Here is a 16,143-nt window from a genome sequence, read left to right as displayed (position 1 = left end):
CCTGACTGCTTATAAAGATCTGTTTTTTGCAATAAAGCAGCTCTCCTTTGCCCCTGCCTGGGGACCTGTGTCACTCTGGACCCTCCCCAGCTCTCAGGGGTGTCTCAGCAGGGTTGTGGAATGCTTCCCTGGGGCTGGGCACCCTGCAGCAGCCAAGGGCACAACGTGCTGAACCTCAAACCATGGACCAAGCTGCTTTCCCAGGCACTGCACTTTGCATGGTGCAGTTTGGAGCACACCCTGGACATTCACTGAAGGGGAAAAAAGAGGGGAGTGGGCTTGTAAAACCTGGTGTAAAGCAGATCTGGCTTCAGTCCTGAGGTTTTCTGTCTTGCTCTTGTGGAGCTGCATTTTTTGCTTGTTTCTCATTTGTCAGAGCTTATCATTATCCTTCAGGTTTCCTCTGTCAATTTGTTTAGAACTGACTCCTTCCAAAAAAGTCCCCTCTGCCATTCATGCTGTAGAAAAACATAGGATACAAAATAACTACGAAAGATAAATTTTGGTTTGATATGAACATGGAGTTACCAGTTTATTAAATACATCTTATTGTGTGTACCAGTAAATACATAAGTTTAAGGCTTTTGAGATGCACACCAATACATGGAGTTAAAAAATTCAAAACTACATGATAAAATTCTAGGCAAGGACTACATATTTATCACAAAGCAATTAAATATCTTGGTTTGTTTATTCCAAAATTAACTTGGCACATTAATTTAACATGAAAAGAGTGATTTAATGAAATCCTCAGAGAATTACTATCTGCCCTTTGAATAAGTTATCTAAAATGCTATTTTATTATGCAAAGCTATGTAAAATAAATTGCATTCAAGCAGTGGTTCAGAAAGTAGCTTATCGTAGCCTCATGTTCATAAAGAAATGACATAAAAGATCTGGGGATCACTGCTTTTCTTTCAAAATGGGAAAAATTAAGCAGAGACAGTCTTTAATTTGAAAAGAGCTAATTTGACATGGAGATAATTATCTTGGTACTTTGAAATGTGATTAACTCTAATTATAGCCAGAAAAAACCCTCGAGGGAACAGTGAAAGCACAAAGCAGTGTGGCAGCAGCAGTGTGACCTCACGTGGGGGATTCATGTGATGGAGCAGGTCAGGCTCTGTTCAAGAGGGTACAAATCATCCTGTGAAAACGTGCAACCATTTCGTCTAACAGAGATTCCCATTTGCACACACATTCACCCCTCAGCACCAGAGTAACATGGGCAATGTTTACATTAAACAGCTGACTTCACTACCTGTCTGGACACAAACACACAAATTACAGCTGGAACATCACCCCATGTAAATCCAGGAGCTGTTTTGTCCATGGATTATCACACTGAACTTCCAGCAACATCAGGAAATTGATTCCAATAGGGGAATTGCAGGAAAGCAACCCAGCAAGCTGTTTACTGATTTTTAATTTTTTTCCCAATTAATGGAAAAGACTGTTCTCCCAATTTAGTTTGGTAATTAATTTGAAACATGAGGACTAGTGGTACTAAATAGATAATATTCTTCTACATGGCTGGAAATAGTTTTCAGAGTTTGGCTTCCTTTTAACTGAACCCAAGGAATGGCTCCTCTCACTTCTGTTTCCTGACAGGGACATCCATAAGTAATTTCTGTATCATGCTAGGCTTTAGGTTTGTGTTATTTTTAAGCCTTTCCCAGTATTTGCCATAAAAGAGATTTAAACCAGGGATGATTTGCCTCAACTGAGGTGCCAGATGCAAAAGCCCATGCAAAGAAGGGCTAACTAGCATGGATTATTTAGTACTCTGATACTGAAGGCAGTTCCTGATCAGGGAGAGGAGTCAGAAGTCTGGATGTTGTTACCCACTTACACAAAGCTCAGAGATGTGTGGCTTTCCATTTCAGCAAATGCTTTCATACTCTTGTTTTATGGAAAACAGTAAACAGGATTATGGGTTTATGGTTAGTGTGTTATTCCAAACTCTGTATCTTTTCCCAGAGGATCTGGCCATTCTAAGTTTGTTATGGAATATTGGATGATAAATGGATTATGATTTGTTGTGTTATTGACAGTTTACGATTCCTTTCAGATGAGCTTTTGAGGCAGTGGTGTGTTTTCTGTTACATTTCAGCCTATTATCTCAACATTGCCCACTGCAAATGGTTTCATTCAAGAATTGAATACTTTATTTTTACCAGTATGGTTTATGTTTGGTTGAGGTTGTTTTTGTTGCTGTTGTTTTGGCTGAGGCTTTCTTTGGTTTGCTTCATGTGCATAATTTATTGAATTATGTGTTTGCACATCACAATGTAGAATGTGGCTTCTAGGCCCCAAGCAGCTTGCTTAGTTCTGTGCTCTGTTTAAACTGATATCATTCTTTCTGCATGTAAGGAAAATAAACGGCATTTTAGAACTGTAGTTTAGTTGTTTGCATGTGGTAAAACCAAATGGATTAATTAGGTAGAGATTGTTGCCTGATTTTCCTTTCTAATGTCACTTAGTTTAACTGAACTGGGACACATCTCAAAACTGCTCCAGTTTATGAGACTCAGCTGATCATTTAAATCATAGAATCACACAGGGATAGAATGGTTTGGGTTGGAAGGGACCTTAAAGATTGTCCAGCTCCAGCCCCTTCCATGAGCAGGGACACCTTTCACTGTCCCAGGGTGCTCCAAGCCCCATCCAGCCTGGCCTTGGACACTTCCAGGGCTGGGGCAGATTCTCTGGGCAACCTGTTATATTCCCCTCACAGGAAAGAATTTCAGTGCTGTTTGCCTTTTTTTTTCTTATCAGTTATATAAAAACCATCCTTTCTCATTTAGTTAAACTTTTAATGAAATAAATGCAAAAATCTTGTACTGCAAAAAAGTTGTTGCTGCAGTAGCTGGGAATGCAATGCATGCTGTAAAAAAGGTAAACCAAAAGGTTTTTACTCAAACACTAGGGAAAATCTGAATATTTTGGATAGAAAAGGCACTGTCCAAATGTGCCTGGCACCTCTAGTATTAAAGCACAGGAAAGATGCTTAAGCAACTTAAAAGCCTGCCTGGTATGCTCCTGACTTGGGCACAGTTCCTCTGGACTGGGCAGAGTGCTCTTGAGAGTGCATAACAAATGTAAATTGTCACATGCTCATACAGCAATAGCCTTTCACCTTTTATTTTGTCCCACTCTGTGCCACTTGTACCTTCTGGCTGATCCCACTGTGACAGCCTCAAGTTTCCCATCAAAACCCCACTGAAGTTTGGTGAAGGACGCAAATTGCCCATCCCCATGACACTGTAGAACTGCAGGGAAATGTCTTTTTATTTTAATTACTGCCTAAAGATCCTTAGACAAGCTGATACATAATAATCATGTTTACTTTCTTTCCTCTTTTGAAATTAATATGGTATGGAAAAATTTATTGTAATTTTCGAGGGGGTTCTTAGCCAGAACTGTGGCCTCCCTTGGTGGCTCCTCTCCATCCTGAAATCCACCTGCTCATGCTCACCACCTCTAAAAATCACCCTCACAGCTACTGTTGGGTTCATCTTCTTGTGTTCCATATAATTACTGCCTTCTTTTTCATATCTTTATACTTTTTCCCAATTTCTGTCACATATTTGCAAGCATTGAGGAGGTGATGATCCCAGAGCTGAGAATGTTGGCAGGGCTTGAGAGCAAATGCACCAACCATGCACATAAACCATGATGCACCTACAAAAAGGTGCTGATCCCCTTAGCTGCATCCTCATAATTCATATTCTGTCTGTGAAGGAGGAGGATGTTGTGTTTCCAACTTACCTTTGTTATTTATTCTCTTCAGTAGGTCTAACATTTGCAGAAATGCTCATATAGAGATAAATCTTTTCTAATTCCTTGGGATTTTATTATAGCAGTTTTCATCATGATGAATTCTTTCAGTATTTAAGAAAATCAATTGTCAATTAACTTTTATGGGGAATTATGCATTGTGATTAGTCATCAGTGGGGCATTGTGGTGTTATTTGACAACTGTTATGAAAACATTCAGTAATTTGCTTTTATTATCTATTAAATAGCCAACACAAGTTTCAAAAATAGTATAAGATTTGGAATTATAATTAGATAATGCTTTATTTGGATTTTTTTTTATTACACAGTGTTACTGTTCAGAATTAATTATTTTGTTTGAAGAAAATTTAATGTATTATTTACAAAAAACAGATAGCTTACCTGGTTTTTGATTTATTTCTGTAAATGCTTGAACAACTGCATTAACAAGATTGAAATAAGTAGATAATCATTCTAAGGTAAATAGGCTTGATTAAACATTGAATTGTTAAAAAAATAGGATTTTTTTTGTTCAAAACAAAGGATAGGTGCCTACAAATCTGAATTACCTGATAAAGTCTTGCTTCCCCTTGATTTGGAGGTTGGTGCTGCACTGCAAGATTGGTCCAAAGTTTATTTAACATTTCTGTAAGCAACATCTCTAAAACATTGACCCAACTTAGTAAATTCTATAATGAAATGGTGTGTAACATTAGCAACAAATGTTTTCAAGTAAATGAGAGCATTATCTTCTTGTCAAAGAGCACAGGAAAAAAAAATTGATACAAACCCAAACAGGTTCCTATGCTGCTCTTCCTCCTTAGCTGTTGAGTACATCCAAGATCATCCTTACCTTGCCCAAATATATTTATTGACCACAGCATTTATTACTGAATATCCAAGTAGCAATAACCTCAAATATATGCCAGTTTTAAGAGTCTATCTGTAAGTTTTAAATGTTTTTGCTCATGAGGGATGTTCTCAGTGGCCTTCTCCTGTCTCATTTGGGAGATGGAATGTCTGTTTGCTCTGGAGCTGGCTTGGCTCTGAGGGAGGCATTACAGTGGCTATTCAAACCTCTGGCTGCAGCTTATCGTGGAATTATTGTGGCTTCTGTTCAGTGGAGTGTATTCAGTGTAGGAGGTGCATGTGCAATCAGCCTGCATAAACCTTGCCTCCATAAACCTTTATACACTGAAAGCTTTTCCACAGTAATAATAATAATAATAACAGCAGCATTACTGGGAACTGCCACCCACTGTATAAAGGGTACTTCACCTAAGGCATCCTCAATAAATCTACAGCAATCTGATGCTTAACCATAGAGAGTGCAAAATGAAAGGCAGATTATTGGCACTGAGACAATTTCCAGTGCCACTGAGCTCCTTGAGAGGGCTGTGAGGGGTCATGACTGGCCCACCCTGTCTACAGCATCAACCAGTGACAAATACTGTTGGAAAGAGAAAAAGAAACATGCAAGACTAGAGTTGTTGTCTTTCATCTGGATTTCTAGTGCCAGTTTCCAGCACACTTCTGCTTTGGGCTTCTCTTGAACCAGAGACTGAGCAGGAAGCTTTGAGTTCAAAATCCACAGATTGACCTTTACTCTGTGAAACTTCTGTTGCACTTGTATTTTTATGCCTTCCCCACATTTGAAGCAATGATAGTATGTGGAATCCACATTTCCTTTCTTCTGCTTTTCTTTTGTAGTTTGGTGATTTTTCTGCATGCTTTTTATCCCTTCTTTATCCTTTTATTTATTGTTGATTTGGGAAATCTAAATGGTGCATTGGGGATACTTAAGATAGCTGAGTGCTACCACTGAATGTCCTTCACCTGACACCAGAACATTCTCCTCTGCTCCCTCAAATGTTTTTAAAATATTTTTTTTTTTTTTTGAGGAGTGTTAGGGTCCTGTGCAGTCACAGATTTTTAAAATGCTTCCCCAGCATCTTCCCACCCACTTACTCTCCTTCTCTGAGGGAAGACTCATCCATTTACAATTTACAAGCTGGGAAAGGAGCTGGTGTTAAATACTGTGCTGGCAGAAGGTATAGTCTGCCTCTAACAGATGTCTTTAGATTTCTGTCAATTGCTTGTCTTGCTGAAATGTTCTCTTCTGATTTGTACTTCATGAAACAGGAGTTTAAAAGAATTTAAATTCAGGTCAGGCACCAATCAAATGTGTTGGTGCAAGTCTGTGAGGAATCTACAGAGTTTATAGAACCTGTGCAGAGGTGCCCTTACATAACCCTAATCTGTTCTAAAGTTGCCCATGCTGTTCTGCAAGGAATTGTATTCCAAGGATTGATCCTTGCCATCAGTGTCCTGCTGGGGTTAAAAATGGCCAGGGGGGAGAGGACAGGACTTAGAGCTGTGTCCTGACAGGAGCTGTGTCACACCTGAATTGCCTTCCTCAGCTGAAGGGAAATCTGACTTGAACCATCTGAAGGATGTGTACAAGTGGAATGAGCTGGATATATCAAAGATTAATACATAACTCAAACAGAAGTAAATTGTGCTGCACATGAAGTTTCTGTGGTTTCTGTTTCTGAAGGGCATTACTGGGGAGTCAGAGAGTGGAGATGAGTGAATGATGAGCTAATATCACTCTAAATAAAATATGAAATAAGAATAATGAAAACACTGAACTGTATGTTCTCACAGAGTTGGAAGAGTTTTATCAAAAACTACAATTAGTTGTCAAAAACATCCCTAAGCCAAGACTTTCTTGTATCATTTAGACTTCAAAGCAGTGTGTCATTTAGAATACACACTGCAGTGCAACTGGGAGGCAGCTTAGAAGATAATGGGAATAGCACTTTGAGATCCTTAGATGAGAATTAAATGAGTTGCTAAAGATAACTTTCATCAGGGACTTCAGTATTATTTAATTGTTGTAATTTATGTCAAAATATAAAGCATAGATAAATGTAGATATTTCCAAAAGATGCACAGAAAGAAGACTTATTTTGCAACTAAGTCCAAAGAATATAGGACAGGGACCAAATATATACAGTGTTTGGTGTTTTTTTTTTTTTCCTCTGGTACCGATAAAGCTAATTACAAAAGAAAGTGAAGAAAACTGGTTTTGTATTGTCCAAACAAACACATTTTAGCTAAAAAGCATTCCATTAAAGCCCACTTGGGTAGAAACAGTGAAAAAGCTACACACAAGAAGCTGCCAAAAATGTTAATAGATTATATCTCACCTGGGAGAAACATACTGCTGATAAGACTACTGATGAATGAAAGACAGCTAAAAATCACAGAATGAGGCAATTTCTGCTGCCTCTGAGCTTTGTGGAAGGTAAATGGAAGGGAAAATGACTTTAACATCATGAACATGATGGGAAGAATGCAGTCACAGATCCAAGAGATTTTTCATAGGTTGCTGAATCTTCTCTGCCCAAAGGTAGAGACTGTGCCTCTGACCATTCTGTGCTCAGTGGGGCATTGGAAACTGGGAAATTGTAATTCATTACTGTTCATGGGGCATTTATTTTGCCTCTGAAGATTGAAGCTTCACAGCCCTGTTCAGTTTAGTATTTAAATGAGGCATATTTAGTCTACCATTGCACCTGTAGGATGTTTTGCCTCCTCCTGTGTGCTGTGCTTCGATTGCAGCAGCTTCATTCCGTGCTGACCTGAGATATCTTTGAAGATATTTATGCTTCCTTTGTAGAAAAAATGCTGGATTAATTAAAACAAACACTATTTCTAGGGACTTTGGACATGAGGGCTGCCTAATCCATAACCACAAGCTAGACCATGACTCCGTGGTTTTATTGCAGATCTTCCAGGTTTTTCTTTACCCACCCAAGTGCTCCATCCCTGGGTGCTTCCCTGGGGTTGTGAGTGCAGCTGACGTGAAAAGGGCTCAGAGTGACTGCTCACAGTGCAGAGCTGTGGAGCCCCTCCTGCCTGAGAGAAGCTGATGGATGTGATGCCTGCTGGCATAAGTAGAAGTGTGTTTGCCTGGGAAATGAAATGAAGGAAAAGGCAGAGAGGAGATAAAATTTGGAAGACAAATAGTGGTGGAAATGCCAACCTTTACTGACCTCAGTGAAACAGCCCAGAGATGGCAAGAAATTCAGGGTGGAAAATCTGATGATTTATAGACTGCTTGTAAGAATGGCTCATATCTATTGCTATGAATTCAAAGTAAGAACACATTATCTGTCAAAATACAAAGCTGTCCTCAAAAACAAATGTTTCTGAAAAATGATTGGCACAAGGCAAGGAGAGAAAAATGATCTCCAACAACTCTTCTGAGTGTCACTGTGATTAGGCCCAAAAATTATTGGATGAATTCCAACCTTCTGAAAGCTGATATACAAAATACCCTTGTAAATATTGAATGATAAATTTTGAACAGCCTGACATTTACTTGCTTGCATGTACAATAAACATATATAAACATACAAGTAAGTTTTTTCTTTTCTGTTGCCATAATGCAAGAATTTCTCTATCAGATACACAATGTCAGATATGCTTTGGGAGAAAATACCAATGCTTTGTTTAGTTGGACAAAACACAAATATTTTGAAGCAGTTATTTATCTTCCTAGTTTGCATCAAGTACAGTGGCTAGGAAAGAGATCTTTTTATTTTCTAATGTAATCTGAAGCCAGGGGTATTAAAAGAACTGAAAACAAGAATAAATAGTGGCTTCTGCTTGTGGAAACATTATAGTCCAAGTAAAGCCATTTAAATCCAAACATATCCAAGTGTGAAAAGCATTTAAATCCAAGTGTGAAAAGAAAACTATATTGACCTATAGATACAGTCTTTAATCAGACAGTTAAAATTGATGTTATAGTGAAAGAATTTCTGCTAGGCCAGAAGTTTCATGCCACTCTGGGTACTTCAGTGGGAAATCTCAGCCACATCTGTGTGTGTTAAATTCTAGCTTGCACAGTATCTTAGTGTACTTTGGACCTTTGGGGTATCTACAATCCCAGGCAAACGGCTCGAAAAGCCACTGCAGCTCCTGATATTTTACTGCTTAATTCAAAATTGCAGTTCAGTTGGATCTGAACATATGGGGGAAATCCAGGTGTAGCCTGGTACAACTGACAGTCTGTTGTGTAGAGGTGACATCCTGCAGGGGACAGTTCAGGCTGACACCTGAAATGCTCTGTCACACTTGTTGCAAGCCAGATGGAAACCTCCAATTTTGGGTTGTTTTCAGATAGCAATGTGGCCTAAATGGTGCTGTAGCCAGTCACCAGCTCTGTGAGTTATGCACAAGTATGGTTACAAATTCATCCTCCTTCTGGTCCCCACACTGACAAAAAGCCCTGTTGCTGTCCTGTGAAATAAAACTTTCCTCTTAGCTCCTTCTTGCTATTTCTTTACCTTCTACAAAGGTAGGCAAGGAAGGTGAATTTCTGTGCATGCCAAATCTACCCTCTCATGATATATATTCAAGCAGTTATAATATAAGTTTTAACCATTTTTTTTTACCATTTTTAACCATTAAATCCCTGTACATATAAAATTTCCTGGACTTGCTAGGAAATGATGCATTTCTCAGAAACTCTTTTAATCATCCTAGGGCTGTACAAACCAGCAGAGTTTTTCAAGAAGCTGGCACTTTTTCTTTGTGATGGGAGTTAGAGGCTGGCATTATCTCAGAGGTCTTTTCCAACCTTTCTGATTCTCATTCTGTGTATTGCAATTATTTGTGGATTATATGATGACTCTGAGGGGTATTTGGGGTTCTCTTACCGTGTTATATGGTGGAGTGAACCAGCTCAGTCCAACACCACCATTAGATGCTTGCAGAGAGCTGTGCACAGAACCTGCATGTTGGTGATTTTTAATGTTGAATTTATACTAAAGGTAACTCAAATACAGGCTGGTGCTAAGAAGCAAGACCCTTTCATTTGTACTGTTTACCTCCTGATCCATCTCTGCCTCCATGAGTGTAACTTCTGCTTGGTGTGGGAGAAGATGAAGTCATTGTGCAGCTGCCAATTCTTTGACTGACAAAAGACATGAGCCATCAGTACTCTGTTATCTTGTTAGAGGTGGAAGTTTTCTTCTCCTGATAATTCTCTGTTGCTTATAGGAAGAAAGGACACTCTCCTCCTGTCTCATGTTCCAAGCCCCTGTAGAAGTTGGGTAAAACCAACAAACATATGCATTTCCATTGTGCTTTGATTCCAGATTTGCTCATTTTAAATTTCTAATGTCATAGGGGGAAAAAGTGCATTTAGTAAACAATGTGGTACATTATATTTTGATTATGCATTGCTAGAACAAGGCAATGTCATAATTTATGTCTTGAGGTTATTAAAATGTTAGAATGCTAAATAGTTAATGAAGAAAATCTATCACAGCTGTGACACAAAGGGGTTGCCAGTAGTGCTAAGACAATAAATGCCAACAGTTCTGTGTCTCTTTGAGCAAACCAAGTTAGAATGTGTTGTTTCTCTTGGTGCTGCAGCATGTTAAACAATACAAGGACAACTCTAATGAGTCAGAAAAAAAGCCCAGATAGCTCAGAGACCTACCTCTGACTGAGGCTATAAACTGACACTTTTTAAAAAATAATTCAGCATAACACATGCATTCAGTGATATTTCCCTCAATTTTTTTCTCTCTTGCAACTTTGACAAGAGGAATGTTCTGTAATCATTTATTTCTTCCATTAATTTGTCCAGTCCCTCAGCTTCCCCTATTCCTGTATCAACTGTTCCATTCATTTCAACATTATAATTTATCCCCACAGATTTTCATCTTCAAAGTTATTTTAACATTTGATGCATTGACAATGTTATAAACCATCCATTCTTGTTTTCATGGGTATCCCAAATCCTTTTCTGCAGACCTGCTCCCTGGCTATTAGTTTCTATCACAGCACATGCTGACTTTGTAGGGTGTTACTAGTCCAGGTTATTTTTATTTCTAATCCTTTTTGCACCAAAGTTCCCACCTGTACCCACACACATCCAACCACCACCACATCTGTCTTTACAGAGCTCATTCTCTGCCAGCTGATTAACAAGCAGTGGGCAGTGCTGGACTCACAGGGTCTCACTGAGCTCCTCACAGCAGGACTCACTGCTCCAACAGGGAATTGCTGGTAGTTCATCCACCAGCGCTGCTTTGGGAACAGCAGTTCTCTACAATTCTCCCATTTATACCAGGCTCCTTAATAGACATCAGAATGTTTTGTGAGATGGTGTGAAAATCTTATTTAAAACTCTGGTAGCTACTGCTAATTTTCCTGTTCCCAAGGCCTGTTATCCTACTATAGCAACAAATGTGATTGTATTGACTTGATTTGTTCCTGATAAATCCATGGAGGAGGCTATTACTTACCACCTTCTAGTATTCTAGCTGCTTACAGGATAGGATTACAAATATGTATATAAATAGGATTACAGCATTATGTATTTTAATAGGCACAAAATATAAATGAAGGCTTTAATAAATTGAAGCATCATTAATTTTGAAAATGTACTATTAATGCAGCTGTTTACCTAAGGGACCATGTTATGTATCACAACTTCTGTCCTACACAAATTTCCTGAACACTTGCTGAAGTGCTCAGGATCCCCTTTTCCTGCTCTCATTGCAAACACCACCAAGAAATGATGGCAATGGGTGTGGGAATGAGCAAACTGCTCCTGGCTGTGCCACTGCTCCCAGCCTGGACTGAGGAGCACCTCAAGGCCCTGTATTAGCTGGGGCTGGAGATGGAAAGTTTACCCACTCACCTGAAGTTTATCAGTTTGGTCTGACTTCTCAGTTACTGCTGTTTTGCTAAGTTGCTGGAAAATAAAAAAATCTCCCTTTAAAACACAAACCCCTAAGGCTGGGTAATGTTAAACAGAGCTGCTGGTTGACATTTCTTAGTTATTGCCCTTGTTTCTCATGCCATGGTCCCCTCTAGAACCTGCCAGACTCTGGGGATGCCTCTGAGTCAGAGGCAGAACTGGGAGTTAATGGAATGTTGCACTGCAGCTCCAAGTGTCCACTGTAACCACCCACCCACCCCTGGCTCCTGGGCAGTCAAGGGCTCCTCTGGGTGGGCTTTTTGGGATCCAAGTCAGAATCTGGGTCTTTATGCCTTTAACTTTACCTGCCCGAACCTTTCTTTACTTGTCCCTTTGCTTCAGCTACAGGAGTTATGTGCTCTCTGGATCCATTTCAAGAGAGGGAGAAAGTAATGTCTTTTCTTTCATATGGCACAAAGAAAAATATACTTTAGAATTAATATCTGCATGCACAAAGGATGTGAGTTGTTCACCAAACAGGCTGCATACAATGGTTTTCAATTTTAATTGACTGCTACTTGCGTAGTTTGTGACAGTCCCTGAAATGAATGACACCCCTATTGTCCACGTGGTGTCACACAGAACTCTCCTCACTATATCCACAGAACAGTATTATGTCAGACCACATTGTAATCTCTGGTTAGTAATGTTTAATTCTAGCAATCCAGGTTTTTTACCAGTCTATTGTGAATAGGCTTTTATTATTTGCATCTTGAAAATTCTCTGACTTTTCTGTAGTTTCTGAGGATTTTGGTTTCTATTCTGCAACTGAGGGAGTGCATCAGTGCAGGACAGAAATACTTTCATAGTAGTGGTAAAGAATGAAAAGGAAACACAGTACGGGATTGGTGTCTTTTTGCTTCGTTCTAGAAACAGTAAATCTTATTTCTCCTCCTGTTCTACATGCAATGAAACACCAACTCTGTGCTGTATTGGCAGGACCAATGTTGGCTAAAACATCTCTTTGTGGATTTGTAGCTCAATGCCTTGAATCAGCAGCCCTTCAGGAGGGCTCTGTGTTCTGGGTCTGCTGTAGCATCTCCTGGGCTGGACACACTAGAAACGCGTACACAAAGAAATACACTTTATTTTAAGTCAGAAACAAGTGCTCACTCCAAGTTTTTATTGAAATTGAACCCAGTATTCAAGCACAGCTCTGGCTGAGAATCTAGACAGCTAATTTCTGGTTTTACAGTATGGTGTACATTCCCAGGAACATGAAGTGAACAGGCACTCCTCTCTCAGCCAACCACCACCGTGTCATCCCCAATGAACTGGTAAGTTGGGACCTCGAGGTTTAAGGGCGCGGGGCCTTTCCTGATCCTGCCAGAGGCGTCGTAGTGGGAGCCGTGGCAGGGGCAGTAGTAGCCGCCGAAATCGCCCGAGTTGGCGATGGGGACACAGCCCAGGTGAGTGCACACCCCCACCAGGATCACCCACTCGGGCTTCTTCACTCTGTCCAGGTCGTGCTGAGGATCCCTCAGCTGGGACAGATCCACTCCAGCCTCCTGATTGATCTCTGCTTGGGTTCTGTGACGCACAAACAGGGGCTTCCCTCTCCACTTGAAAGCCATGTTCTTGCCTTCTGGAATGTCAGACAGCTTGATCTCAATCTTGGACAAGGCCAGCACGTCAGCAGAGGCACTCAGGCTGGAAATGAACTGGGTGACGACATTCTTGGCGACGTAGGCTGTTGCTACACCTGTGGCTGCAGTCATCAGGTAGGAGAAGCCCTTCCTGGAGTCGCTGCTGCCCTGGGAGGAGGCGCTGGCATCCTGCACCTCCTGGCGGCGGTAGGCAGAGAAGTCGGGCACGGCCACATCATTGTGGACACAGCGCACGCTGGTGGGGGCTGCACGGGAAAGGACAGCACGTGACACCACTGCAGGTACAACACACTGCCACGCATCTCAAATGGTACCTTCTCAGTGGTTTCCTGGAGTAACAGGTAAAGGTTATTCCCAAGCTTGGGTAGGAGTCCGTTAATTAAGGATTTTGATTTTATGTTGTATGAAAATGGTTTTCAGAGGGAATTTTTGGTAGGTTAACAGGTGATCTGTGAAACTGTTTTCCCTATTCTTTGAAAAAGAAACCTGATCAAGGTGCAGAAAATCTATGAAAAGTTCTGGGCTTCTGGGGGAAAAAAGTGAGCTGTTTCAATAAATTTCAAGAAAAAACCCCAGTAGGACACCATGACTAGCTCAGAAAAGACAAACCTGTTTTCCACTCAAATGTTTCCTTGTAAAGAGCTGCTAAGAAGGAAATCTGATGTAGTGAGGTTTGCACGTATGCAGTGTAACACTTTGTGTTATTTTTTGTCTGAAGTAACTTCTATGCCTTTAATAGTACTAAGTGTGTGGTTAAACATTTTTAAAATTAAAAATGTCAGGCATCCTCTTTCATATTAAATTGTTGTCTTAGGTAAAAGGCACAGTAAATAATTTCAAACCTTCAGTCCCCAAGCTCACTTTTAAAAAAAATTAGGGATAAGGCTAACAACTATCCAATTTCAAGTGGGATTCCCCCATCAAACCTGTGTGCTCAAGTAACAGGATATAAGGATAACTAAAAGGCCTCCCATGAATTTCTCCAGCACAAGAAATCTGCTTCCTCCACTGAAAATCTGTAAGCCAAAGAAAAGAGCATGGCAAGGACAGAACACATTACTTGCCAAAGTACAACCTGTTACTTGAAGAGTATTACTTAGTCTTTATATTTTCTAGCAGTTGGCACAAAGTTAACAGATGTCTCAAAGTACTTAAGTTCTCAGGGATTTATATGCAGTACAATGAGGATAATAAGTACGTTTATATACAAGTAACTTAGCATTGAGAAGGTAATTGCTATAGGATTCTAACTGCAAGGAAATTAAACTGAAAATCGAAATTCTGAAATAGTGCTCCATACTAAGTTATTTCAGTATAAGACTTAAAGCATTTAGTAACATGTAATATGACTAACTTCTACAAAATTTGCTATGCTCAGTGAAAAGCATGTTTGATGTTAATAGAAATGCAGAGCACAGGTAACTGTCACCTATGTCACTTCAGATTTGTAGAATTTTCACCTGAACCAACCCTTTACAGCTGAGGGTCAGGTGAAGTACACAGCTCTAATTGATACCGAGCATCTTCAGCACGGCACTGCCCTCCCAGAATTAAACGTGTGTGCTCTCTAGCAGCTGAAGCAGCACGATCCACCGGCGGCAGCCCGGCCCCGTTCGGCAGGGACAGCCCAGCCCCGGGCCAGAGGTCGGTTCCATAGAACACCTCGCTGTCACTCCCGGGCCGATGCTTTCCCGACCTAGGTCAAACACTCGGTGTGTTATCGCTGCACCCCTCTGTTCTCGTGCTTGCAGTCAGAAACCTCCCCCAATGACAGAATTTAGCTGCATTTCCTCTGCGGTAGAACAAAAATCACTGAGCTGTTTCCCTCAGCGGAGACATCCCGACCCGCCCGGACACAATCCTGTGCTCGGGCAGAGGTGACAGAGACCCTGTGTCCCTCCAGCCTGCCCATTCTGAGTCATTGAAAGGAGGCTGCCATTCAGGTGCCCTTGAGCAACCTCTGTAGCTGTAAGTGCGAGACAATGACAGCGGTGACAACGGAACCAAACGTTTACAAACCCCGACCGGCCCGAAGCCCCGCAGCCCGCCCGCCTCCTCTCCCTCCCCCGCGGACCGGACCCGGCTCTCCCCCCTGGGCCGGGCCGGGCCGGGCGGTGCCCGGGAGCGCTGGCAGGGCCCCCGCTGAGCCGGCGGCCGTGGCAGTCCCGGCTGAGCCCCGGCGGACCCCGCTCTCCCGGCCCTGCCCCGCCGCTCCCCCGGCCCGCACCGTTCAGGCTGGCGCTGGCGACGAGCCCCCCGCGGGCGGCGCGGCCGCTCAGGGACTCCCGGCAGAGCAGAGGCCGCTTCACGTCCAGCGGCACCTTGTGTTCGCGGTGCGCGGCGGCCGGGACGAGCGGGCGGAGCGGGCCGGGCACGGCGTGCGCGGCGGCGGACACGAAGGGCGCCAAGGGCCCGGCGCGGGCGGCCACGGACAGCATGGCGGCGTCCCCGCGGCGACCTTCCCCGCCGGCGCGCGCAGCCACGCGTCACGGCGCCGCGGTGACGTCAGGCGGCGGCGCGCGGGGGTGACGCAGGCGCGGAGCCCTGAGGGAGCGGGCGCCGTGAAGGGCTGCGGGGATGCGCCTCCTTTGCCTCGCCTTGTTCCTTTATATTTTTAAAAATTCTTTCTCCCTTTCCTGCACCTTTTACCCCTTCCCGTTCTCCGCGCTGCAGTTCTCCCTCGGGCTGTTCCCTGTGGCTCTTGGGACGGGCAGGCTGTGTGCTGCAGGCCTGAACCGCGGTCCCTGCGGGGTTAAATCAGGCTGGGACAGTTCGGGGTTTGTGGAGCGCTTTGGGACAGGCCGGGCTCCTGCGCCTCCCCTGCAGGACGCGGCTCCTTCTGAACACAGCGATGTGACACAAAACACCATGGAGGGGTTCACGTGGTTTTTCATTGCTATTCTTAGGATGTGATTTTGAGCTGTGTAATAGCAATACTTAGAAGAGAACTGTGTCAGTTCTAGGACA

General features: G+C 42.3%; 1 protein-coding gene across 1 annotated transcript; it reads right to left on the bottom strand.

Annotated features, from left to right (window-relative positions):
- Nucleotides 1-12,671: 12,671 nt before the first annotated feature.
- Nucleotides 12,672-15,614, bottom strand: LOC134424168 (cytochrome b-c1 complex subunit Rieske, mitochondrial). The gene is made up of 2 exons (XM_063167710.1): nucleotides 15,404-15,614; nucleotides 12,672-13,421 (listed from the first exon to the last, which is right to left on the bottom strand). Exons 1-2 carry the CDS (start codon nucleotides 15,612-15,614, stop codon nucleotides 12,811-12,813), a joined length of 822 nt encoding a protein of 273 aa, XP_063023780.1. The 3' UTR covers nucleotides 12,672-12,810.
- Between the last annotated feature and the right edge of the window lie 529 nt (nucleotides 15,615-16,143).

Source organism: Melospiza melodia, chromosome 13, assembly GCF_035770615.1.
Source record: "Melospiza melodia melodia isolate bMelMel2 chromosome 13, bMelMel2.pri, whole genome shotgun sequence".
NCBI classification, from domain to species: domain Eukaryota; kingdom Metazoa; phylum Chordata; class Aves; order Passeriformes; family Passerellidae; genus Melospiza; species Melospiza melodia.
This window is presented reverse-complemented; position numbering and strand designations above follow the sequence as displayed.